Source organism: Bufo gargarizans, chromosome 2 (genome assembly GCF_014858855.1).
Source record: "Bufo gargarizans isolate SCDJY-AF-19 chromosome 2, ASM1485885v1, whole genome shotgun sequence".
NCBI lineage: Eukaryota > Metazoa > Chordata > Amphibia > Anura > Bufonidae > Bufo > Bufo gargarizans.
Window position 1 is genome coordinate 298,894,985 of NC_058081.1, and position 27,808 is coordinate 298,922,792.

Below are 27,808 nucleotides of genomic sequence, written 5' to 3' on the forward strand. Positions count from 1 at the left end.
CCACAATCCCAGAATCACCCCAAAAATAATCCAGCAGTGCCAAGTTGCTTAGTTTTCCATTCAGCAGAGTTCAGTCCTAGCATTTTTAGGTACTTTTGTATCTGATAAGTAGAGGTTGTGTCACTTCTGTATTGACTTTCTCTACGATGGCAATGCTGAGCACTTACTAATGTGTTGTGATTGTCCATATTGCTTCCTTTGCTGGCTGGATTCATTTTTCATCACATTATACACTGCTCGTTTGCATGGTTATGACCACCTACAATCCAGCAGCAGTGGTCATGTTTGCATACTATAGGAAAAAGCGCCAGCATATGTGCGCTCCCACAGTCCCGGCCACCACAGAGGCCTTAGCTTTTTCTTAGTGAGCAAGCATGACCACTGCTGATTGACTGCAGGGTGGTCGTAACCCCTGGCTACAAGTAGTGTATAATGTGATGGAAAAATGAATCAAGCCAAAGGAGGCAATATAGATAATCACGATACATTAGTTAAGTGCCTTGTATTAAACTTTCTCTGCATGATAATTGCCATCTGCTGAAGTGAGACGACCCTTTAAGAATAGTTCCTTTTACACAGCTGAAAAAACACATGGCTCGAAGAGTCGTGATCATACCGGGCCACATACATTAAACTGATGTTTCAACTATATACAGTATATCTGGTTATGTCAGAGACATGTTCTCCATATACAAGGCATGTAATGGATACACACAGAACAAGACCGAAAAAAAGCCTTCCTATGGAATAATGGGCACAGGGACAAATAGTAGAGGCCCATGTAATTCAATGGGAGCCTTATTAGGCTGGCTGCGGAAAATCCTCCACATAGGGCCTCATGCGCAGGATTGTAGCAGGTCCATGCCTGAATTGCAGCCTGAAAACAGCGGGTCCACAATATTCAGGCACTGGCCATGTGAATGCCGTATTACGGATGCAGACCCATTGACTTGAGTGGGTCCACGATCCGGCAGATATGGTGTGGACTGTCAGATGTGGATCGTGGTCCTCATTCAAGCTGCGGTCAGCCGTGTGCATGAGGCCTAAGGGTGCAGTCACACGATTGGGGTTTTTAGTCCACGTTCAATCCAAATCGTTTGCAGATCACAGGTGGACCCATTCATGTTTAAGTGGGTAAAAAAAATTTGCGGATAGTACATGGATGTATTTGCCATGTCGCAAATGGTAGAACATGTCCTATTCTTGTCTGTTTTGTGGGCAAGAGTAGGCATTTTTAAAATAGGGCCCATGAAAAGTGAGGGATGTACAACAGACCACATCCGTATTTTTCGGATCAGCGATTTGCAGACAGCAAAACGGATATGGTCATGTGAATGTCCCCTAATACAGTACCAGTTAAATAGACTTTCAAGATCTGCATAAACTACACTGCTGTGTGCATGTGGTCCTACAGCTCTGAAAAATACAGCCACAACACTCCCATTGGGCCGGATGTTCATCAAGTCATATGTAATAAAGATCTTCACTCTAGAAAGAAGGTCTGACAACTTGAGGAGTAAGAAATATATTATAAAACTTATGACATACTTCCTTAGATTTATCATTTTGTAAAATAGTTTTTTAGATTTCTGTATATCATAATTTAGGATGAGAAATCTAAATACATGGTGCTCTGCTTCAGTCTTTTATATTACGTTTTCTCAGCCCTTCAGACGTATGCCTTGGCGTCACATCCGGCTCATCAAGCTGAGAACTGTCTTCTTCTTTACAATCAGACACTTCTGGATCTTCTGAAGCACACAAATCATGATTGTCCACATCAAGCTTTGAAACAGCATCTTCTTTTTCTTCATCCATTTCAGAGATTCCAGGATTCTGAACATTGAATAAATCAATGAGATCCTCAAGTGTATCTTTACAGGACTCATTTCCTGAGAAAATAAGAGATTTGGTTGGTGATCAGGATCTGTACCATGAACAATATACTTATTTTTACCATTCACACCACTAGAATTTTTCAGGCTATGTTCACATCTGAGTTGGAGGCCCGGTTCTGCACCTCAGCCACAGCCAATTTGTTAAAAATACTGGAGGAAAGAAGAAGTCCTGCGCTAAACAAGCGCTGTCCTGAATAGGACTGTTCCTGTCAGTTATGTGCCGAATCCAGCACGTCTGTTATTTTCGTTGCTCCTATAATAGCCCTTACCAGAGTTACTGAAAGTAGATTTATCCATCCCGCTTTTCTTCATTAACAGTCTGATAGACTGTAGCTGATTCATAATGTCATCTTTCTTCTCAGCGGCCAAAGAATTGACACTAAAAACAAGCACAAAGATTATGTGTGAATCGTTTACGCCATAATGGTGACGAGTCAGTGGCCATTTCAATTTCGGCTGAAGGCCAGAGTAGACGTAGATGGGCTTGTATCTAAGCTGCTCATATTGTAGATGTCGAGCAGTGAATCTACAGTAGTCAGACCGTCATGGAGTCTAGCTTAAAGCTGGAATCCATTTGTCCATCCAGGTGCAATGTCCGAGTCTCAGCTTGGCTTTGCCAATAAGTCCTCATGCACACAACCATATTTTGGGTCCATGTTCAATCTGCATTTTTTATTTTTTTTTGCAGATCACACACTGACCCATTCATTTCTATGGGTCTGCACACACGGACGTAATCTGTGTGCGGTCTGCATCCGTGTGGCCGTTCAGCAAATTATAGAAAATGTTCAATTCTTGTCTGTTTTGCAGACAAGAATGGACATTTCTGTAACAAAATTTCGGCACACACTGTGGTAGAAGGTGGAGGAGTTGGAATAGTATATATTCTATTGCTGCAAACTATTAAGACAGACAGCTCAAGCATGTGGCCCCTAACAAAGGCTGCCTTACTACCCCATAGCCATGAGGACTCTTTCACACAACATGTTTTTTTTTCCCCGTTTACGGGCCGTTTTTTCAGAGGTTCTGCCCCCCCCCCCCCCAAAAAAAAGCCATGTACTCAGTCTGCATTCCGTTCCGTTAAAATATAGAACATGTCCTATTATTGCCCGCAAATCGCGTTCCGTGGCTCCATTCAAGTCAATGGGTCCGCAAAAAAAAAAAAAATAATGGTAATGTGTCCGTTCCGTTTTTGTGGAACCATCCATTGAAAAGGTTATGCCCAGCCCAATTTATTCTATCAAATTACTGTATACCAGTGACGGCGAACCTTTTAAAGGCCGAGTGCCCAAACTGCAACCCAAAATCCACTTATTTATTGCAAAGTGCCAACAAAGCAATTTAACCTGAATACTACAGTCCAATATAGTATATCCTCTATGTACTTTATTATTTAGCTATAATAGCCTGCCTACATTCAGTGTGCTGTTCATAGTGCGCCTGTGCTGAAAAGTCTAAGGCATATTGTACACTATTGACTTTTTCCAGAGTGCGGGTGCCCACAGAGAGGGCTCTGAGTGCCGCTTCTGGCACCCGTGCCATAGGTTCGCCATCACTGCTGTATACTGTATATGCCATACGGAAAAACGGAACGAAAACACAACGGATCCATGAAAAATGGACCGCAAATACTGAAAAGGCCATACGGTCGTGTGAAAGAGGCCTTACACTGCACGTGTTCGGTACAAGAGCATACTTACCAACTGGAGAGGGGTTCAAGCTGAGTCAGTAGTGAATTTAGCATTTTCTCTGTATGGGACAAGTGTGTGTCCAACTCCAGGAGCTGATTTTCTGAAGGAATGAAAAAAAAAAAATAATTAAATACATTTATTTAAATAATAATTATCCATTTATTACTAGAAATACACATACTGGTGATTGTTCTACAGAAAGCATAGTGATGTTCATGTGTCTTCATGGTGGTTCTGTTTTTATTAAAATTATTTGTTATTTCTAGTTCTGGGACAGATGGGTGACAGTCCTGAATGCATTAACTCCTCAGTCTGCCACCTTATTTTCTTGGCCCTTCTTTGGCTTGTTTTGCAATGAAAGTCTTGTTTTTTTGCAAGCTTTTTTGGGGTGGCATTTTTTTGTCTCAGATGTTTTATTTTACTATAAAGGGGGAAAAGGTCCGAGCAAGCTCTGATTAAGGGTACATTCACATGACTGCCGTGTTTTGCGGTCCATAAAATACAGATACCGGCCGAATGCGTGTCCACATTTTGCGCACCGCACAGGGCCGTCGCTATATAGAAAATGCCTATTCTTGTCCGAAATTGAGGACAAGAATAGGACATGCTCTATTTTTTGTGGGGCTGCGTAACGAAAACTGCGAAATGGATTTAGACCCATTCATACGGTCGTAAATGAAAAAAATAAAAAAAATAAATGAGTTGCACTAAATTCACTTTGGAATCTTCATTCATTTTCTGCCAACCCACCCACCCCCCCCCCCCCTCTCCCTCGATACAAGCGGTTCCTAGTTTCAGACTAGTCTCAAATATGGCTTAATTCACAGTTAATGCCTCCCATTGGGCTTTATGACGGAGCTGCATAACAGGTGCAAACATTCTCTTTGAATAAAAGAAAATGGTATTCTGAGGTCTATCCCAAACAATGGTCATGTTCATTTTAATGGGTCAAAGTAAAACGGATTCCTCTTGGGACTGTTCTTGAACAGATGGAAGCGGGTCAAACTGAGTCCAATCTACCACACTATTCTGTCCAGCTAAAAAAGGCAGAAACAAATGGAAGCAGGTCAAACGGAGTCCAGAGATGCGTTCTTAACTTGGGCAGTATGGTCCCCACATGAATCAGAATAACTCAAACACCACGCATTTCCCATAATGCTATAAGCAGTCATGTATGCTCCATACCAGCTTACATACTGTCCTAATGAAGATGCCTGGCATCAGTGGAGTAAACATACTCGCATGTCATCCTCTGTCTACATGGGCAGCAAGATGGTGGTGCCACTTCCTGCCTTCATTCACTACAGCTCAAGTGTTGAAATGGAAGCATCTGGTGCATACGCAGATAGAGGGGAGGCTGCTGCCTGTATCAGCGCATGTGCCGGACACGTCCACTTGTGCAGTCACAGGTACCCAGTAACCGCATCGCTGCCATCTTGCAGCCCATGAATGTGGAGGATGACAGGCGAGTAGGTTTACTCCACTGATACCAGGGCAGAGGAAGGCCTTCATTAGGCCAGTATACAATCATGCATGCTGGTAGGGAGCTTACATGACCGTTTATGGCAGAAATGCCTTGGGAAGTCCCTTTAAAGACAGAAAGTTTCATCAGCAGAAGCGTTATATAAACAGGCGACACGTTTAGGGCATTTCATCGGACCCTTTTACAAAGTGGCTTGCCACAGTTTTTTCCAAAACTACTTCAAAGTATTTCCTAGCCAAAGTCGTCAGTTATGTTTATAGGCATCATGCACCTAAGTGACATACCAAACACATATTACACTTTGTAGACAGATTATACTGTACCCGTTTCCTTTGCCTTTTTCTCTTCTTTGGTGGGTTTTGATTTATTCTTCTCATTTGACTTTATATTCGAAAAAAAAAAAAAGAAAAGAAAATCAGCAAGAAAATGATAAAACACCTTATATTCATGTATTAAACACAGATATCTGATATTTTCTGTTCTGAAAAAAAAATAAAAAAAAAACATGGCTGGCAAATCCACATGCTATGCATTGACCTATTGCGTCTCAGTCTATTTTATAAACTGTACATGAAGGACCCAGTATACTTTTTAATTAAAATGCATAAGCCCACTCACAACGTCAAGATAAGCTCATTCTGAGAAGAGATAGATGAATGCATTGGATGTGCGACCCATGCTTTTTCCTTATGTCTGAATACTGTGCATTGCCACTGGAGAGGTATTATTGCTGGTGTGCACTGACAGCACAATATTACAGTGTGCACATGAACAGGTTACATGACCACAATGTATGAACGCAGGGGAACATGTACAGAAAAACTGCAGTGTGTAAGGGGCCTAAGACTGGTAGACTTGGACTGTAATACAAGGAAGTAGCTCTACAAAGAAAAACAAGAAATATTCATGTCCTGGCAGTGGGCGGCTCACGATGAATATATCAGCAGCCCTCCCCTGCAATGGTGTGGTTGGTTTGTACGATTAGGTATACAGCAGCATTCCTATTTAGCACTACTGTAGTAGACAGATGATAATCTATTGTAAATGGGGGTTTCATGGCACGTCACCGCTGAGGGCAGTCATTGGCTGCAGCAGTCCAGGTGACCCCTGTCCATGCTGGAAGTTTACATGCGGGGACTGAATTGCAGTGAAGGAGCCGGAACTGAGTGTCAGGGAGCAATTACCGTAATAGTGAAATGGGGGGGGGGGGGGGGGGGGTGTATTTAAAGTGTACCTAAACCTTCAAGTAGAAATACCATGATTATTTTTGTTATATATTTTGTTTAGAGATTTTTTGTTCCTGGGCTATTCACTGCAGTGCATACAGAATCCGTACAATATATGTAGGGATTCTGACTAATGCGCTGCAGCGAGTGCTATACTGGCAGGTACACCCGCCCTCCGCTAAAAGCTCTGCCCAGGATACCTTGCACTAAATGCATAGCAAATCTCTGATCTTGCCTGTCTTTACTCTGCACAAATTGTAGAAGTCATTTTTTTCTTCAAGACGACTCTAAAGAGTGGTCAGGATCTGCAACAAGCCAATTCTCATAAACCTTAAAGGGGTTGTCGGCGTTATATAAATATGTGCCTTATAACCTAATAATACTTTTGTAATTTACGTTTTTCTTGTCTAGTACCGGGATTCTGCACGGCCGATGCGGGTCATGTGACCCGCAACGCCATCCACCAGGCTCCCTGTTTTTTTTGTTGTTTGTTTTTTAGCCTACCTACATGTTTTTCTTTTGCTGGACTTCACAGGATGGTAAAACGCGATACACTACACTTTCCCATCCTGCAGAGTCTTCAAAAAAATAAAAAATAAAAATATCGAGCTCCATGGTGATGGATGTCACTGTATGGCATCTGTTGTGCCTGTTGATCGTATGACAAAAACCCAGCCTTACGTGACAGTTTGTTGTTCCGCTACATTAGATGAACAGAAATAAATAAATAGTGGTGATGTGAACGGGGCCTAAGAAATGGGGATTTATGCAGGGAACCATTACTCGTCTAACCGCAGGCAATAATAGCCAAGTGATAAAGTCCAGTCCAATATGGCCGATCTTCCCTGTACTTTATCACTTGGCTATAATAGCCTGCCTGCATTCACTACATACATGTGTGTGATGTCTGTAGTGCAGATCTTCTGCCTGTGTGAGCTAGGAGATGATCATGTGACACTAACAGTGTTTGGATGCAAGGTTAGGTTGTGCAGTGCAGGGGGCGCGGAAGGGCAGATTAGTCACACCCACAAATATTCATGAGGGAGAGCTCAGGCATTGTTGGTACACGCCCCCACAGCTTTGCTGCAGCATGTAAACAAAGAGTCAATAACAGAACTATGCAAAGGTGTAAGTGTGGTTTTTTTTCTCCTCCAAGAAATCAAGCTTAAAAGGGGTTCTGCACTTTGTTTAAACTGATTATCCTCTTGATAGATCATCACCATCTGATCAGCAGGGGTCCGACACCCGGGACCCCCGCCGATCAGCTGTTTGAGAAGGCAGGGGCGCTCTAGCAGCGCCGCGGTCTTCTAACTGTTTACCACTGACCCAGTGACATCACGACTAGTATCACTGGCCTGGGCGGGGCTAAGCTCTGGGACCTTGAATGGACCTTAGCCGCGCCCAGTGCAGAACCCCTTTAACTAATGTATATGTAAGTCCGGATAAGTTTTCAAAAATGTTTTTATTTTTCTTCTATTACTCGGATAACCCCTTTAAAGGGTAACTCATTTTTTTTTTTTTATCTTCGGGATCTGTTTTTTTAATAGCTGTAATTTCGTTCCTTAGAAAAAAATAAATAAAAAAATAGAACATGTCCTATTCTTGTCCGCGATTGCGGACCAGAAAAGGCTTTTTTTTCCCCCCTATTATAGTGTCTGTGATGTGTGGATCGCACATTGCAGGTGTCCGTGTTTTGTGGACCCTTAGTCTGTCAATGTTTGTCAAAAGATCTGTAATTACCTTTCATTAACATATGCTAAAATGGTTTTATTTTATAAAAACATGACAGTTACCCTTTAAGCCTTTCACCATGAGATTTAAGGTAAATTAAAACCCCACTTGACCTTCTCATTTCTCTGTACTCAATGTCTATATCCAAAAACCAAACCCCCCCCCCCCCCCACCAGTATAATCCTTTCTACAAACACTACTGTAGGGGTACCTTACATTCTCTTCAAATATGACATAGCTCCCCAAAAGCATATGGTGCACTTCCCCTTCCGAGTCTTGTGGCATACCCATACAGCAGTTTACGACCATATATGGGGTGTTACCATATTCAGTAGAAATTGCGTAACCAATTGTAGGGTCCTTTTTCTCATGTTACCCCTTACATTCTGGGGCTAGAGCAACATTTTATTGGAAAGAGTGTAATATTGGATTTCTCTTCTCAGAATAATATAAATGAGCAAGTTCACGTAGGCCTTGGATACGGCTACATACATATATATTAGTCAGAGGACCAACGTCACCTACGGCAGTTACGTATGTAGTGGATGGCAGTGCACCGTTAACGCTGCACTCTGAGCCGACTTGGTGCTTTTGGAAGTCACATCTCGTGGGACTTAGCGGGGGTATTGGACGACCCTGACTGGGGCTACTGAAGTGAAGTCTTATACTATCACTGTCAGAGTGGATCAAGGTGGATTTAATCGCCCATGTGGCGAAAGGTTTATTTTATTGTAGAAGTCAGAATCCGTACACCGCATACATGGCTGCAGTGTACAAATTCTGTACGCACTGTAGTGAATAGCGCTTCAGAAAGACGTGAACATTCGGAGGCTTGTTTGTATACTAAAACCATAAAATCTATAAATACAAAAAAAAACCCATTAACGATTACTTGAAGGTTTAGGTACACTTTAAAATTATCTGAAGCTGGACAACACTTAAACTGCTATAAGATTAATTGAAATAATCAGATAATAGGGAAGAAAACAAAAAACAAAACAAAAACGGTGCATTGACTTAAACATAGCGGCATAATTGCTGGTTGTGGTTTTATCACATCAGTTGGACACTTGTATTCCCTGATGTAGTTTTGCATAGAAACACTTCTAGGAACGTTTCCAACCAGTCACCTGTAATTAACCATATAACAGCTGCCAGCCATACACCTTCAATAGCCACTCTCCCGGCTCCCCCATACACATAAATGTTTGATTTGGCCGAACATGTACGTGTATTCTCTGGGGAGAAAGCTGCTGTCAGGCACCCCTGGTGGCGGCTAATTTCCTGGGATAACAAAAGGATATTCCTCCTGTGTTGAGAAGAGTTCGGGACCTCCTCATACACATTGGGGTGTCAGCCGAAACTTCGTATGTGTTCTCTTCATACGGTAGTTTACCTACACGCCGTCGCAACCGCAGTGATGGGGGAAATGTAATTACAATTAAACCGTCCCATTCACTTCAGTGGGTCGGCTTGCGACGGCGAGCAGGAAAACGGAGAAGAGAAGGCAGTGCTGGCACAAGCTCTGCATTCTCTTCAAATCGCTGACACATCCCGAGCATATGGCATCAATATAACAGAAGCGGAGAACCCCTTTAAGGCCTCATTCACACGGCCATGGTCATATTGAGGCCCGCAAACAGCAGCTCTGCAGTGTTTTATGGTATCAGCAATGGGGATAAGGTTTCAAGTAATCCCATTTATATGTTGCCCAAAAAAAAAAAAAAAAAAAAATACCCTGTGTGGCAGTACCCTTAAAGGGGTTGTTTAGGAATGTATTTATTTTTTTAAATCTCTTCCCCACCCAGAGGTGCCTGTAAAGAAATCTATACTTAGCTGCTACCTGTCTCTGTTCTAGCTCCGTCACTGAACATCAAGTCCCTGTCTGTCAACTTCCACATGGATGCAGTCATGTGAGCTGCTGCAGCCAATGACTGGCCTCAGCATTGACCAGCAGTGACATGTTGCTTGGAGGAAAAAAATTCACTGCTGAGGCCAATCATGGGCTGCAGCAGCGCATGTTACCCAATCTGGGTAAAAGCTGACAGCCCTGGAGTCAGGAAGCTATAAAAACAAAAATATATATATATATTTTTTTTTTTGTAATGTGTAGGGGCAGTGATACTGACCATTTTTGTAATATACTTTAATTACTGAAATTGTACATTTCTATTAGAAAATACCTCTAAATTGGCCCATTTACACAACAGTCAGTATTGACCGTCTCCACTGTTATGTAAACAGAAGGTAGAGGAGCGTTGCTAGGGCTCGGAATGGGCCAATTTCAAGCTATTTTTCTAATAGAAATGTACAATTTCAGTAATGACAGTTACACTTTAAAGGGGTTACGCAGAGCTAGTATATTGGATGATCTATCCTTAGGACAGGTAACCATCAGATCTGTGGGGGTCTGACTTCCGGCAGCCCGCCAATCATCCGTTTGAAGAAGCCGCGGTGTTCGTGCGAGTATCCCTGAGAGTAGTGATCTGCTACTTACTTTAGAAAACTTGTATGCAGCAAAAACTGCCACCCCTATAGCATAAATGGGCATAAGTGTAAATGCCATGCTGTGACCCGTCCCTGTCCCCTCGGTCTTCATCTGTTTGTCCATCTGGCTTTTTATCAGATTGAGGTTATTGGTGTTCTCCGATACGCTTCTAGAGGAATGCGGATTTCCTTGACTGCCTAGAAGAATTTAGAAGAAACAGTTAGGCACTTCTTGCTCCAGTGTATACTACATTCTCACAAGATGGAAAGAATGCTGTATGATCAGCACCATCAGATCAGGGAAACGTCTGCAGCACGTCAGAATTTTTCCACATCACGTGTGAATTCTGGCTCTAGAAACAGATTAAAAGGGGTTGAATGAGGAATTAAAAATCTCAGATAAGCCCTAAAATGGCTTAAAAAAATAAAAATAAAAATCATAGTACATGTTAGGGCTCATTCACACAACTGTACGAGTCCGCATTAGTTACGCGGACCGGGTGCAGACCCATTCATTTCAACGGGGCCGCAAATGATGTGGACAGCACACCGTGTGCTGTCCGCATCCGTAGTTCTGTTCCCCAGCACCGAAAAAAAGAGAGCATGTCCTATTCTGTCTGCAATTGACAGACAAGAACAGGCATTTTCTATCATAGTGGCGGCCATGTGCGGTCCACAAGTTGCAGAACACACATTAAAGGGGTTTTCCAAGACTTAAATACTGATGACCCATCCTCTGGATAGTTCATTAGTATCTGACCGGCTGGGTCCGCCCGGGACCCCCACCAATCAGTTGTTCGAGAAGGCAGTGGTGCCATCAGGAGCTCTCCAGCCTTTCCTAGCCCAATGACCACACGTTCGATGGTCACATGGCCAAGGAGCAGCTCGGCCCCATAAGTGAATGTGGCTGAGCTGCAATACAGAGCACAGTCGCTATACAACGTACAGCGCTTGGCGAGCACAGAGAAGGCTGCGGTGCTCACGGGAGCGTCAGTGCCTTCTCAAACAGCTGATGGGTGGGGGTCCTGGGTGTTTGACCCCCACCCATCAGATACTGATGACCAATGCAGAGGACAGGTTATCAGTATTTAAGTCTCAGAAAACTCCTTGAAGTTACTATTACTCAGAGGCTCTACTTTCTCTCCAACCACCACGCCCTATATATCAAAACATCATTTTTTTCAGTAATGCAGGCACATATCAACATGGGAAACAACACAGATGCTAAGCGCACATGTAACAGGTCAGCCAGTGTCATAGGTACAAATATCCTGACAGATGCCCTTTAATGGCAGGGCAGCACCCAGCCTTACTTATTGGGGAAAGCTACTATATACTATCACGCAGTATATAGTAATTATGCGAGAGGTGATGGTAACCAAGGTGCTCCCTTTCCAACTGCACTCCGTACAGTTAGATATCTCTGGACGTTAGGTCATTGTTTTTGCTGCTGTGCGGGGTATAGACTATGTAATGGTTGGCATATATGTCTCTCTCCCCCCCCCCCCCCCCCCCTTTCAGCGAGGCATATTAGATTACATAATGGGGAAAGTGGCGACCTTACCGACCGCCCCCCTTATTATGCTGGGTGACTACAACGCGGTCCTGGGTCCGATTGCAGACGGACTTCGCCCTCAGGTTACCCATAACAGATCACTTTATAACTGGGCAGAGGCCCATGGTCTAACAGAGGGATGGAGACTCCTACATCCTAGGGATCACCAATATTCATGTTACTCAGCATCATTTGCTACGCTATCTCGTATAGATCTGGCGTTTGGGAGTCGAGACCTGGTGCCAATGCTGACCATGGTGGAATACCTGCCAAGGGGCATCTCAGACCACACCCCCTTGCTTGTTATTCTGACCCAACCGATTGCACCCCCAGATAGATGGTGGCTCCTTAAAATGCAAAAGGCTGGAGGTTTTGCCTGTGGCTAATGCAGCACAACAGGGTGTGACTGACTACTGGGCTTGCAACGATGAATCCTCAGACCCTATTGTAGAATGGGAGGCTTTCAAGGCGGTTTTGCGGGGCATGCTTATACACGCCATAGCGTCATATAGGAAAGAACTCGGGATGACTTGAGCTAAATTGGATGCTAAACTGGGGTTTACAGAAGAAAAATACATCCAGAACCCGAGTGATGATACCCATAGGGATTGGGTGGAAGCGCAGAGACGCCTCAACCTCCATTTAGTAGAATATACCTAGAAAAAAAACTGTTATTCCAAAAACAGGTGGTCCTCTCGGAGGGCGACAAGAATGGGAGAGCACTAGCCTATTTAGCGAAAACTGAATCGCCGTAGTGCGGGGGGTGTTCGGATAAAGGAGCCTAAAGAAATACGCGAGCAATTTGCCCGATATTACTCTGATTTATACGAATGTAAAGCACCCTCTGAGAGCAGTGACTTAAAGAATTTCCTAAAGGCCATTCCGCTCACACCGCTATCCCAGTCGGACAGGAGTTTCTTGGCTTCCCCAGTAACTGTGGGAGAAATCAAGACGGCAATAGAGAGCATGGCGGTCGGGAAATCCCCTGGTCCAGACGGTTTCCCTTTGGAGTGGTACAAACTAGACGTGAAATGTGCGCGGCTCATTAAATTGTTTCATTATGCTTTTGAACACAATGAGCTGCCCCCATCTTTCATGGAGGCGACTATTTATAATCCACAAACCTGGAAAGCCCCTGAACCAGTGCAGTTCATGTAGACCAATTTCCCTGCTGAATATTGATATTAAAATAATAATAATCCGGTTTTATGCCAGGTAAGACCACAGATACAAATCTTAGGAAGTTATTCACAAATCTGCAGGTTAGACACGAGAATGCGCGATCCCGTGCGATTGCCTCCCTCGACAATAGGAAAGCTTTTGATTCTGTTGAATGGAATAAGTTCATGTGGGAGACACTATGTCTGAGGTTCCCTTTGTCTTTTATACGGTGGGTGCAGTTAAAGCGGGCTCCACAGGCAAGAAGTAAGGGTAAATGGCTACCTGTCGCGCCCTTTTAGGTTGCATAGGGGTACCAGACAAGGGGTGCCCCTTGGCGACTATGTTTTCTGCCCTCGTCATAGAACCTCTGACCCAATTGATCAATAATAATACGTTGATAGAGGGGTTGACAATAGCAGGAATACAAGAAAAGCTATCGTTATATGCAGACTATATGTTAATATATTTGGCAGATCTTGGTCCCTCCGTGGAGGCCCTCCTGGTTACGGTAGATAGTTTTGGATCCTATTCGGGACTTTGGGCGAAGTCTAGCCTGTGCCTTGTTGACAAGGTGGACAGATCAGACGTGTCTACACTGTCTCGCTTAGAGGTAGTTGACTGCTTTGTATACTTGGGGATTTGGATACACAGAGACCGTAGTCAGTTTTGACGACCGAATGTGGTACCTACGATGGAGTATACTGGCCTGGAGGAGTTGAGCTCTGTATGGAAAACCACAGTGATTAGTGCCCGAGACCAGCTTATCCAGATCAAGTGGATACACAGGGTGCATCTGACCCCAGTGCGCCTGTTCCACAGGCGTAGACTACTGGATCCCTCATGTACAAGATGCAGGGAGTCGAGAGGATCCTTGTACCATATGATATGGACGTGTCCCACATTGCAGCTGTACTGGGGTCAGATATGCACTCTCTTTAATATGGAGTTGGGGCTCCCAGGTACAGTACAGACCAAAAGTTTGGACACACCTTCTCATTCAAAGAGTTTTCTTTATTTTCATGACTATGAAAATTGTAGATTCACACTGAAGGCATCAAAACTATGAATTAACACATGTGGAATTATATACATACCAAAAAGGTGAAAATTGGGAAAACTTTGAAAGTGTCCCCAAGTGCAGTCACAAAAACCATCAAGCGCTACAAAGAAACTGGCTCCCATGCGGACCACCCCAGGAAAGGAAGACCAAGAGTGACCTCTGCGGAGGAGGATAAGTTCATCCGAGTCACCAGCCTCAGAAATCGCAGGTTAACAGCAGCTCAGATTAGAGACCAGGTCAATGCCACACAGAGTTCTAGCAGCAGACACATCTCTAGAACAACTGTTAAGAGGAGACTGTGTGAATCAGGCCTTCATGGTAGAATATCTGCTAGGAAACCACTGCTAAGGACAGGCAACAAGCAGAAGAGACTTGTTTGGGCTAAAGAACACAAGGAATGGACATCAGACCAGTGGAAATCTGTGCTTTGGTCTGACGAGTCCAAATTTGAGATCTTTGGTTCCAACCACCGTGTCTTTGTGCGACGCAGAAAAGGTGAACGGATGGACTCTACATGCCTGGTTCCCACCGTGAAGCATGGAGGAGGTGTGATGGTGTGGGGGTGCTTTGCTGGTGACACTGTTGGGGATTTATTAAAAATTGAAGGCAAACTGAACCAGCATGGCTACCACAGCATCTTGCAGCGGCATGCTATTCCATCAGGTTTGCGTTTAGTTGGACCATCATTTATTTTTCAACAGGACAATGACCCCAAACACACCTCCAGGCTGTGTAAGGGCTATTTGACCATGAAGGAGAGTGATGGGTTGCTACGCCAGATGACCTGGCCTCCACAGTCACCGGACCTGAACCCAATCGATATGGTTTGGGGTGAGCTGGACCGCAGAGTGAAGGCAAAAGGGCCAACAAGTGCTAAGCATCTCTGGGAACTCCCTCAAGACTGTTGGAAGACCATTTCAGGTGACTACCTCTTGAAGCTCATCAAGAGAATGCCAAGAGTGTGCAAAGCAGTAATCAAAGCAAAAGGTGGCTACTTTGAAGAACCTAGAATATGACATATTTTCAGTTCTTTCACACTTTTTTGTTATGTATATAATTCCACATGTGTTAATTCATAGTTTTGATGCCTTCAGCGTGAATCTCCAATTTTCATAGTCATGAAAATAAAGAAAACTCTTTGAATGAGAAGGTGCGTCCAAACTTTTGGTCTGTACTGTATGCTCAACCTGCGGCCCTCCAGCTGGTGGAAAACTACAACTCCCATAATTCCCAGACAGCCTACAGAAGGGCATGGTGGGAGTTGTAGTTTTACAACAGCTGGAGGGCCACAGGTTGAGCATCTCTGCCCTAGGGTATGCTTATTGGGACTTGTGGTAGATGTAATCCCCACTAGATATGGCAGAAGACTGCTCCGCTTATTAATGTTTTATGGGAGAAAGACTATTCTCCTAAACTGGAAACCACCCAAGGCCCCTAACAGTGGAGACAACTCCTAAATGCTGATCTCACCATGTATATGCCAACATACACAGCTAGAGGAACTCCAGACCGCTTTGAAAAGATCTGGGGTGTTTGCCTGCGTGCTCAGCTCATGGACTAGGTGTTGATTTGGATGGGGCAACAGGGTGCTCAGATGTGTATGTGGTGTGAATGATGTCCGGCGGGTACTGCCATAAAATGACCCATGCAAGTACTTCTGTTTGGATCCCCTCTTTATTATTGGATTTTTTCTGTGACCGAATACTGCGATACCTGGGCTTGAGGTCTCGGATAATGTCTAATGTTCCCACTTGTTTTCTCATCCTGGTTGGGATGTTGATGTACTGTGAATTAAAAATGAATAAAAATAATAAAAACAGGTAGATCTCTGGACCCATGTGCAGTACAGGGCTGGTTCTGACTGTCAGAAAGGGACCGTCACGTACTATAGTCATCGATATAAACTACATTGCATCTCACCAATGCCTCCATTATACAGAATGTCTGCAGAAAACATACCTAATGAGATAAAAGCCTTTACGGCTAATGGCTCACCCCTCACCACATGAATGCACTCCGGTCTGAGGTGTGCCCCTGGAACGCAGACAAGCCACTTTCGAGGGAATATTTAGCCGCTTCTACAAGGAAGTCGTCTGAAAAAACATCAAGCCCACAGCACAAATAGCGCAGGAGAAACTAGACCGGGCAGTTTTACAATAATCAAGATGGAGCGGGAAGTAGCCAGAGGATGAGATTTACTCTATGCAACTTACCTAAACATAGGGAACTGTCGTATAAGCGATTACCAGATCCCATAGGGTTGTCAGACTGAGCCAAGCATGATGAGAGGGGTGTTACATGGTCAAAAGTGTGATCCCGTGTTCTGTCAGAATACTATACCCTCGTCACTTCCGGTGACGAGAATCAGCTGGAGGAGGGGGGGGGGGGGTGCAGCGCTGCGCAAGCGCAGATCCACGGGTAAGTCAAAAGCGGGAGAAGCGCCCACTTAATGTGCATGTGCGAAACTGGCCGGGACACACTGCGCCTGGAACCACGGCTGGGTAGGAGAGGGTGCGCGCATGCGTGGCTATATACTCCTGTCAGCCACACACATCAGGTTTACACCGTGTGTGCGCACTCAGGGGTAGGGAGATCTGATGGAACATTTTGCACTGACTAATCTACCTACCCCGCAGTGCGCATGCGCAGTGCAATCCTGAGGTGTGTGGCCGATGGGAGTATATAGCCGCGCGTGCGCACCCTCTCCTACCCAGCCATGGTTCCAGGCGCAGTGTGTCCCGGCCGGTTTCGCGCATGCACATTAAGTGGGCGCTTTTCCCACGGCGGTGCTATAATTTTGACTTACCTGTGGACCTGCGCTTGAGCAGCACTGCACATCCCCTCCTCCAGCTGATTCTCATCACTTCCGGTGCGGCCGCGCCACCGGAAGTGACGAGGGTATAGTATTCTGACTATTCTGACTCAGACTATCAGCACAAGGTAAAGTATGTGTGTGACAGGCAGCTACAAACAGCTTATATATTATAGGGGTGTCCCATGAAAAATATTCTACAGTTTTGAATAAATTTTGTAATTGCATGTAATTAAAAAATCTATCACAGCCATCGAGTTATTCAATAAAATGTATCTGTATAGCGCCACCAGCTGTTTCTTTTTTTTCTTATTTCATTGTCTGGCTCACTAACGAGGCTGCACATGCTCAGTTTCATCCTTCAACTGTGGATACTTAGGCCCCTTTCAGACTTTCCACGCATTGGACGTGCAGCGGGAGTACACGGCAGCTCCCATCCTGACCTCCCAGCGCTGCTGGGGTCGCATAGCTTTATATTGATTTATGATGCTGTGTAACCCTTAGAGGTCTGGAATGTATTGGATAACAATGACATCATAAATCAACATAATGCTACGCGCCCTCGTCAGTGCTGGGAGGTCAGGACGGGAGCTGCCGCATACTCACGCTGCAAGTCCGGAGCCTGGAACTCGCTCGTCTGAAAGGGGCCTTATAGAAGCATGGCGACGGGGGCGGCAGATACTTATAGCAACATAGTGACAGACACTTATGGCAGCATGGCAAATATAAGGAGTAGTGTTGAGCGAACTTGTGTTTTAAGTTCGGCGTCTAAAGTTCGAGTTCAGGTTATCGAAGAATCCCGTTATGGATTCTAAATTCCAATATGGTCCTCGGTAGCGGAATCCATAACGGGATACTTCGATAACCCGAACTTTGGACGCAGAACTTAAAACACAAGTTCGATCAACATAATAAAGGTGAGGGTATAAATGACAGATCACAAGACTGCCTAGTCACATTTCCCCCATCTTACCTTTGGGTGGGGAGCGGCCATGCATGGGTGGGGGCATCCTCCTGGGGTCCTGCTTGCCAGTGTCCCTCACACCTCCTCCAAACAGCCTGGGAAGCAGAAAGCAGGCACACAGCGCCAGGGAGACAGCCAGCAGCAATTGCTGGGAGCCGGAGAGCACCATGATGTCCTACTAGTCAGCTTCCACCCTCGCACTATGCTGGAGACTTACACGCCTCTCGCGCTCTCATTGGCTGCCCGCAGTGACGTGTCCATACCTCCAGGATGTATGGACGGTGAAGCGGGACCAGCTGGAACGTAACTCAGAACCGACACCGCTTATTCCTGCACACGGCTCTGCTAAGATCGCCAGTACCAGGACCTGCGCATAAAACACTAAATATGACTTGAAGCGCAGTGGGGTCACGTGATGCACTCAAAGCCAATCGAATCTGTGCGGTTAGCCGTGGAACGCAAACACTTCCCTGCGTCGCCTGTCGTGTTTCCATGGTAACGGATATCGCACAGGCGACTTCCTAGTCGGGCTGTTTCTGTTTCCATCGGTTGTTTCTCTCTGTGGAGGTCCTGGGGAAGCGCATGAGGCCGGGTACGTACAGGTGCGGGGATTTAGTCCTTATATGCGATGTCTACCACAGCTAGGCCTAGAGAAGAAGAGGTGTGGGTGGTGCACAAATCTGTAATGGGAGAGGAAACGGAGCAGGGTTGTATCGTTCTCAAAGAAAGCAAGGGAATGAAATATCTTACTATAAAACCTGCTCATCTACAGGAGCAGAACCTCACATCTAGTGTACACCAAATACAGAAAGTCTGCTCCATCCAAGGCGATAGTTCATATGTACCATGTATCTTTGGGATAGAGGGATCAGGCATTGGGAATAATGGCCCTGAGATATCCCTTCCTAGCGCCTCGACCCAGAGGAACGCCTGACGGTCCCGCACCTATTCCTAACTTTCCTCATTTTCACCCCAACGCGTTTCCCCTCTTTAGGGGAGAAATAATGGGTAATAATAATTCATCAGAAAGACAGAATTTGTTGAGTTAATAAAGAAATAGATAATTCATTCGATCTCACACACGATGTTAATCAGAAGGACACGATAGATAATGAGATAATTCATAACGACCGTACATTATGGTTACGCGCCGTGTACAAAATACCAAATAATTGGGTGCCTTAGAAAGGCCTCACCACCGCCAATCCCACTTAATGTGGACACCACGTGGAAGCCGGGTGATTGGTGAGGGGTCTTAGACCAGCATCTGTTATTGCGCTTCATATACTCACAGATCTTTCTTCTTTAATATCCCCATTGATTATAAGATGTGTATCAGGCCTTTCTAAGGCACCCAATTATTTGGTATTTTGTACGCGGCGCGTAACCATAATGTACGGTCGTTATGAATGATCTCATTATTATGTCCTTCTGATTAACATCGTGTGTGAGATCGAATGAATTATCTATTTCTTTATTTACTCAACAAATCATGTCTTTCTAATGAATTAGTATTACCCATTATTTCTCCCCTAATGAACCTTAACCCCTTCCACCTTCCTGCCCTGGCCATTTTTTGCAAATCTGACATGTGTCACTTTATGTGGTAATACCTTTGGAACACTTTTAGGCTACTTTCACACTAGCGTTTTTTTGCGGATCCGTCATGAATCTGCAAAAACGCTTCCGTTACAATAATACAACCACATGCATCTGTCATGAACGGATCCGTTTGTATTATGTTTTATATAGCCAAGACGGATCCGTCATGAACACCATTGAAAGTTAGTGGGGGACGGATCAGTTTTTGATTGTGTCAGAGAAAACTGATCCGTCCCCATTGACTTACATTGTGTGTCAGAACGAATCCTCATTGTGGCTCAGTTTCATCAGACGGACACCAAAATGCTGCAGGCAGTGTTTTGGTGTCCGCCTCCAGAGCAGAATGGAGACTGAACAGAGGCAAACTGATGAATTCTAAGCAAATCCTTTTCCATTCAGAATGCATTAGGGCAAAACTGATCCGTTTTGGAACGCTTGTGAGAGCCCTGAGTGTATCTCACAAACGGAAAGCTAAAACGCCAGTGTGAAAGTAGCCTTACTTATCCACGCCATTCTGAGATTGTTTTCTCGTGACACATTGTACTTCATGATAGTGAGACATTTGTGTCAATATATTTCACCTTTTATTTAGGAAAAAAATCCCAAATTTACAAAAAAAAATTGAAAATATTCTAAATTTACATTTCTCTGCTTTTAAAACAGAAAGTGATACCTCAAAAATATTTATTACTTAACATTCCCCATATGTCTACTTTATGTTGGCATCATTTTGTAAATGTCATTTTATTTTTTTAGGAAGTTAGACGGCTTAGAAGTTTAGAAGCAATTCTTAACATTTTTAAGAAAATTTCCAAAACCCACTTTTTAAGGACCAGTTCAGGTCTGAAGTCACTTTGTGGGGCTTACATAGTGGAAACCCCAATGAATGACCCCATTGTAGAAACTACACCCCTCAAGTTACTTAAACCTGATTTTACAAACTTTGTTAACCCTTTAGGTGTTCCACAAGAATTAAAGGAAAATGGAGATTACATTTCTAAATTTCACTTTTTTGGCAGATTTTCCATTTTAATCCATTTTTTTTTCTTTAACACATCGAGGGTTAACAGCCAAACAAAACTCAATATTTATTACCCTGATTCTGCGGTTTACAGAAACACATGTGGTCGTAAACTGCAGTACGGGCACACGGCAGGGTGCAGTAGAAAAGGAGCGCCACATGGTTTTTGGAAGGCAGATTTTGCTGGACTGGTTTTTAGATGCCATGTCCCATTTGAAGATGCACCCCTACAGTAGAAACTCCCAAAAAGTGACCTTATTTTGGAAACTAAGGGATAAGGTGCCAGTTTTATTGGTACTATTTTGGGGTACATATGATTTTTAATTGCTCTATATTAATTTATATAAATTTTTGTGAAGCAAGGTAACCAAAAAAATGGCTGTTTTGGCTCCGTTTTAATTTTTTTACAACATTCATCTGACAGGGTAGTGCTATTTTTATAGAGCAGGTTGTTACGGACGCAATGATATCAAATATGCCTACTTTATTTGTTTTTGTGTCTCCATTTTCTGAACAGCATATTTTTTTTATTTTTCTGCCGATCGTCTTGTGCAGGGGCTCGTTTTTTGCAGGAAGAGTTGACGTTTTTATTGGTATCATTTTTGGGTACATATGATTTTTTAATCATTCATTATTACACTTTATGGGGCAAGGTGACCAAAAAATTGTTTTTTTTGGCACAGTTTTTATTTATTTTTACAGCGTTCACCTGAGGGGGTAGGTCATGTGACATTTTTATAGAGCAGATGGACGTGGCAATATCTAATATGTCTACTTTTTCTCATTTATTTAAGTTTTACACAATAATAGCATTTTTTAAACCAAAAAAACGATGCTTTAGTGTCTCCGTAGTCTGAGAGCCATAGTTTTTTTTGACTGATTGTTTTAGGTAGGGTCTCATTTTTTGTGGGATGAGGTAACAGTTTGATTGGTACTATTTTGGGGGCATACGCCTTTTTGATCGCTTGGTGTTGCAACCCGATTGAGATGCTGTGGCCAAGAATATTGCTGAACTGAAACAGTTCTGTAAAGAGGAATGGTCAAGAATTACTCCTGACCGTTGTGCACGTCTGATCTGCAACTACAGGAAACGTTTGGTTGAAGTTATTGCTGCCCAAGGAGGTTCAACCAGTTATTCAATCCAAGGGTTCACATACTTTTTCCACCTGCACTGTGAATGTTTACATGCTGTGTTCAATAAAAACATGGTGACATTAAATTCTTGGTGTGTTATTAGTTTAAGCAGACTGTGATTGTCTATTGTTGTGACTTAGATGAAGATCACATTTTATGACCAATTTGTGCAGAAATCCATATCATTCCAAAGGGTTCACATACTTTTTCTTGCAACTGTATTTTTTTTTTTGAGCGATTTTCTTATGTAGGGGCTCATTTTGATGAGGTGACGGTTTTATTAGTACCATTTTGTGGGACATATGCCTTTTTGATCACTTGGTGTTGCACTTTTTGTGATGTAAGGTGACTAAAATAATGGCTTTTTATTTTGACAAAGTTTTTTTATGGTGTTTATCAGACGCGGTGGATCATAGGATATATTTATAGATACCTAATATGTGTGGTTTTCCCCTTTTTTCCTATTTTTTATAGTAAAATCAAGGGAAAGGGTTTTTTCTTTTTTTACTTGAAACTTAATTTTTTTTTAATTAAAAACACTTGTTTAGCTCTTTTTTTTTTTTTAACTTTATTTGTGTCTCACTCTGCAATGCATGCTTCTCTCCCAACAATCGCCTGCAGGCTTGTTTAATGTAATACAGCTTTAATGCCAATTGGACAGTACAGTACAGGAAATATGTATACAGTACTGTGCTGTCACAGTACAGGTGTAATCAATACAGTGATGTCACCGCACATAAATAGTGTATACAGTGATGTCACAGCAGAAGAATAGTGTATACTGTCATTTCACAGCACATGGATAGTATATACTGTGATGTCACAGTACTGGTATAATAAATACAGTGATGTCACAGCACATGAATAGTGTATACTGTGATGTCACAGTACTGGTATAATAATACAGTGATGTCACAGCACAGGAATAGTGTATACTGTGATGTCACAGTACTGGTATAATAAATACAGTGATGTCACAGCACATGGATAGTATATACTGTGATGTCTCAGTACTGGTATAATAAATACAGTGATGTCACAGCACATGGATAGTATATACTGTGATGTCTCAGTACAGGTGTATTCAATACAGTGATGTCACCGCACATAAATAGTGTATACAGTGATGTCACAGCAGAAGAATAGTGTATACTGTCATTTCACAGCACATGGATAGTATATACTGTGATGTCACAGTACTGGTATAATAAATACAGTGATGTCACAGCACATGAATAGTGTATACTGTGATGTCACAGTACTGGTATAATAATACAGTGATGTCACAGCACAGGAATAGTGTATACTGTGATGTCACAGTACTGGTATAATAAATACAGTGATGTCACAGCACAGGAATAGTGTATACTGTGATGTCACAGTACTGGTATAATAAATACAGTGATGTCACAGCACATGGATAGTATATACTGTGATGTCTCAGTACTGGTATAATAAATACAGTGAAGTCACAGCACATGGATAGTATATACTGTGATGTCTCAGTACTGGTATAATAATACAGTGATGTCACAGCACAGGAATAGTGTATACTGTGATGTCTCAGTACAGGTGTAATCAATACAGTGATGTCACCGCACATAAATAGTGTATACAGTGATGTCACAGCAGAAGAATAGTGTATACTGTCATTTCACAGCACAGGAATAGTGTATACTGTGATGTCACAGTACTGGTATAATAAATACAGTGATGTCACAGCACATGGATAGTATATTCTTGTGATGTCACAGTACTGGTATAATAAATACAGTGATGTCACAGCACAGGAATAGTGTATACTGTGATGTCTCAGTACTGGTATAATAAATACAGTGATGTCACAGCACGTGGATAGTATATACTGTGATGTCTCAGTACTGGTATAATAAATACAGTGATGTCACAGCACAGGAATAGTGTATACTGTGATGTCACAGTACTGGTATAATAATACAGTGATGTCACAGCACATGAATAGTGTATACTGTGATGTCACAGTACTGGTATAATAAATACAGTGATGTCACAGCACATGGATAGTATATTCTTGTGATGTCACAGTACTGGTATAATAAATACAGTGATGTCACAGCACAGGAATAGTGTATACTGTGATGTCACAGTGCTGGTATAATAAATACAGTGATGTCACAGCACATGGATAGTATATACTGTGATGTCTCAGTACTGGTATAATAAATACAGTGATGTCACAGCACATGGATAGTATATACTGTGATGTCACAGTACTGGTATAATAAATACAGTAATGTCACAGCACATGGATAGTATATACTGTGATGTCTCAGTACTGGTATAATAAATACAGTTATGTCACAGCACAGGAATAGTGTATACTGTGATGTCACAGTACTGGTATAATAAATACAGTGATGTCACAGCACATGGATAGTATATACTGTGATATCTCAGTACTGGTATAATAAATACAGTGATGTCACAGCACAGGAATAGTGTATACTGTGATGTCTCAGTACTGGTATAATAAATACAGTGATGTCACAGCACAGGAATAGTGTATACTGTGATGTCACAGTACTGGTATAATAATACAGTGATGTCACAGCACAGGAATAGTGTATACTGTGATGTCACAGAACTGGTATAATAAATACAGTGATGTCACAGCACAGGAATAGTGTATACTGTGATGTCACAGTACTGGTATAATAAATACAGTGATGTCACAGCACATGGATAGTATATACTGTGATGTCACAGTACTGGTATAATAAATACAGTGATGTCACAGCACATGGATAGTATATACTGTGATGTCTCAGTACTGGTATAATAAATACAGTGATGTCACAGCACATGAATAGTGTATACTGTGATGTCACAGTACTGGTATAATAAATACAGTGATGTCACAGCACATGGATAGTATATACTGTGATGTCACAGTACTGGTATAATAAATACAGTGATGTCACAGCACATGGATAGTATATACTGTGATGTCACAGTACTGGTATAATAAATACAGTGATGTCACAGCACATGGATAGTATATACTGTGATGTCACAGTACTGGTATAATAAATACAGTGATGTCACAGCACATGGATAGTATATACTGTGATATCTCAGTACTGGTATAATAAATACAGTGATGTCACAGCACAGGAATAGTGTATACTGTGATGTCTCAGTACTGGTATAATAAATACAGTGATGTCACAGCACATGAATAGTGTATACTGTGATGTCACAGTACTGGTATAATAAATACAGTGATGTCACAGCACAGGAATAGTGTATACTGTGATGTCTCAGTACTGGTATAATAAATACAGTGATGTCACAGCACAGGAATAGTGTATACTGTGATGTCTCAGTACTGGTATAATAAATACAGTGATGTCACAGCACAGGAATAGTGTATACTGTGATGTCACAGTGCTGGTATAATAAATACAGTGATGTCACAGCACATGGATAGTATATACTGTGATGTCTCAGTACTGGTATAATAAATACAGTGATGTCACAGCACATGGATAGTATATTCTTGTGATGTCACAGTACTGGTATATTAAATACAGTGATGTCACAGCACAGGAATAGTGTATACTGTGATGTCACAGTACTGGTATAATAAATACAGTGATGTCACAGCACATGGATAGTATATACTGTGATGTCACAGTACTGGTATAATAAATACAGTGATGTCACAGCACGTGGATAGTATATACTGTGATGTCTCAGTACTGGTATAATAAATACAGTGATGTCACAGCACAGGAATAGTGTATACTGTGATGTCACAGTACTGGTATAATAATACAGTGATGTCACAGCACAGGAATAGTGTATACTGTGAAGTCACAGTACTGGTATAATAAATACAGTGATGTCACAGCACCGAAATGCTGTATACTGTGATTTCACAGTACTGGTATATCCCTTATGAAATAAACAGTCTCTCAAACGTTGTAGGGTACTTATCGGCGCTGCAGATCCACCGCGTGACGTGGGTCAAGTTCACAAAGAGTTCAAAAGATAAATAATGGTGGTCGCGCTGGTCACGCGGCCCAGTACATAGAGGTCCGTCAGGTAGAGGTATTTCGGATACTCAAGCTCTTCACAATGCAGCCACACAATTCAATTCAGGGGTCGATGCACCAAAGGACATCCAAACCGCTGTAATGAAAATTTGCGCAAAATAGTGAAGTTCCACAAGGATCAAATTCCCAAGGATTTTTATTTATACTTACAAGATAGTGAATAGTAAAAGCATAAAACCAAATCGTTTTTCTCCTCGTATATCACCCACCCTAATTTTTTGTGGACCTGTCCCTCCCAGTAATGCACGCTGGATCTGTGTGTCCAGGATGCTCCTGTCTTCCCCTGCACACTGCCTTGTGCGTTCTCTACTTTTTATCTACAGCCTTTATGAGATGCCATGTGTGACCCTCCAGCTGCATTGTACAGCCTCCTGCTGAGAGAAGGGAGAGAGAATGGTCGGAAGCAATGCTTTGACACATTTGTGGCAGATTCAGCAGCACCAGACGCTAGCTGGAGGAGTTACACACACTCTACAGAAGCAGAATTCTAGGGAAGAAAATGAACAAGGAAAAAAAATCAGGGCAAAGTTGTCCATAGCCTTAAATTTCCATGGAGAAAACTAGTGTCGATAAATGTCTCCCGGTCTGATTAATTCATAATTTCCAAAAACTGGAATCTGGTTCGCAGTGGGTTAACCTGACATTTTTTGTAGTAGATTTCTTCTAGTTTAGGCACCCCAGTATATCACAGGTTGGAATGTATGTCTCTGATATTTCTTTTATTTCACTAGATTGCAAGATGAATTTGGAGATAAAAGGAGTGGCGGCAAGTCCTCGGGGTCAGACTCGTGTTACATCCAAATCTGATCTTGCCAAGGTAATTGGAATAATTAAGGTTTCCTTTACTAATTTGCAGCCATGCAATACTCTGGGGTATCATTTCTCAGAACATGACATGCAAAGTAAAAGTGTTACAGAAAAGATCTGGATTTGTTTATTTCATATGCAATGCAAATGGCAGCTTTATGGAGATCGTTCCCTGGTCAGGGACGGGGTTATCCATTTCAGGTGGACATCTTTTCTTCCACAATACCATTAGATAGAGAAGTTTTCATTGTAGTTTAGTAGTATAGTATGGATGGAGTGGCGGTTGAGCATGCATACCGCAGCTAGATTTCTTTCCAGCAGTCCCATAGAGATGAATGCAGAGGTTAGACCTCCACCGACCAGACGCCCATGTCCGCATTACAGCGATTTGGACAGCTTCTGATGTATTGAGCTCACAGAGCTTTGCCTAGACTGTATAGAATTGTATCCTCGGCTGACAGCAGGTCTAGGAGTTTTCTCGTTGGCTGCCTCTGAGGGTAAGTAAGATTGTTTTCATTCACTGGAAGCAAACAAATATATTAAAAATAATCTGAAAGAAAAAAAATACTAGTGCATTACCCCAATTTCAGCAAATAAACACACAGTATGAGTGCTGTTGTGGTCTCATGCACAACTCTGGTACCGGCATGGTTTGGTAGCCCGCTGCGTATCTGCGGCTCACACCCTCTGGACCAAGCATCACAGACTATTAGAAATAAAATTGGGACTTAAAGGGGTATTCCTATCACAGACAATCGGGGGCATATCACTAGAATATGAACCCATTGTCTGATAGGTGCAGGTTCCACCTCTAGGACCCGCACCGAGAACGGAGCGGGGAGAGTGGTGGCTGGAGGACCCTGGGAGTCCAGCCACTGCTAAGCACTCTCCCCATACATATGAATGGGAGCGCATCGTGATTGCATGGCCACCACTTCCATTCATTTCTATGGGGCCGACGGAAATAGCCCAGCGCAGTGCGCCCTTCACCACCTTTCCCCTGCTCTGTTCTCGGTGTAGGTGTGGGACCTGCACCTATCAGACAATAGGGGCATATCCTAGCAATATGCCACAATTGT

General features: G+C 42.9%; 2 protein-coding genes across 4 annotated transcripts in view; one reads left to right on the forward strand and one right to left on the reverse strand.

Annotated features, from left to right (window-relative positions):
* Positions 1 to 1,509: 1,509 nt before the first annotated feature.
* Positions 1,510 to 18,436, reverse strand: LOC122927999. The gene is made up of 6 exons (XM_044280433.1): positions 18,078 to 18,436; positions 10,527 to 10,714; positions 5,396 to 5,453; positions 3,599 to 3,689; positions 2,168 to 2,277; positions 1,510 to 1,892 (listed from the first exon to the last, which is right to left on the reverse strand). Exons 1-6 carry the CDS (start codon positions 18,235 to 18,237, stop codon positions 1,639 to 1,641), a joined length of 861 nt encoding a protein of 286 aa, XP_044136368.1. The 5' UTR covers positions 18,238 to 18,436; the 3' UTR covers positions 1,510 to 1,638.
* An 85-nt stretch (positions 18,437 to 18,521) lies between these two features.
* The window catches only part of CAPS2 (calcyphosine 2), a 138,611-nt gene continuing 129,324 nt past the window's right edge, over positions 18,522 to 27,808 (forward strand). Inside the window, exons 1-2 of one of the 3 annotated variants that reach the window (XM_044280430.1) lie at positions 18,522 to 18,660; positions 26,654 to 26,739. In XM_044280430.1, coding sequence (XP_044136365.1) covers positions 18,651 to 18,660; positions 26,654 to 26,739 — 96 coding nt within the window. In that variant the 5' untranslated portion in view covers positions 18,522 to 18,650. Of the gene's footprint in view, positions 18,671 to 26,653; positions 26,740 to 27,808 lie in introns of those variants that run through there. The other 2 variants (XM_044280431.1, XM_044280432.1) reach the window with 2 other exon arrangements.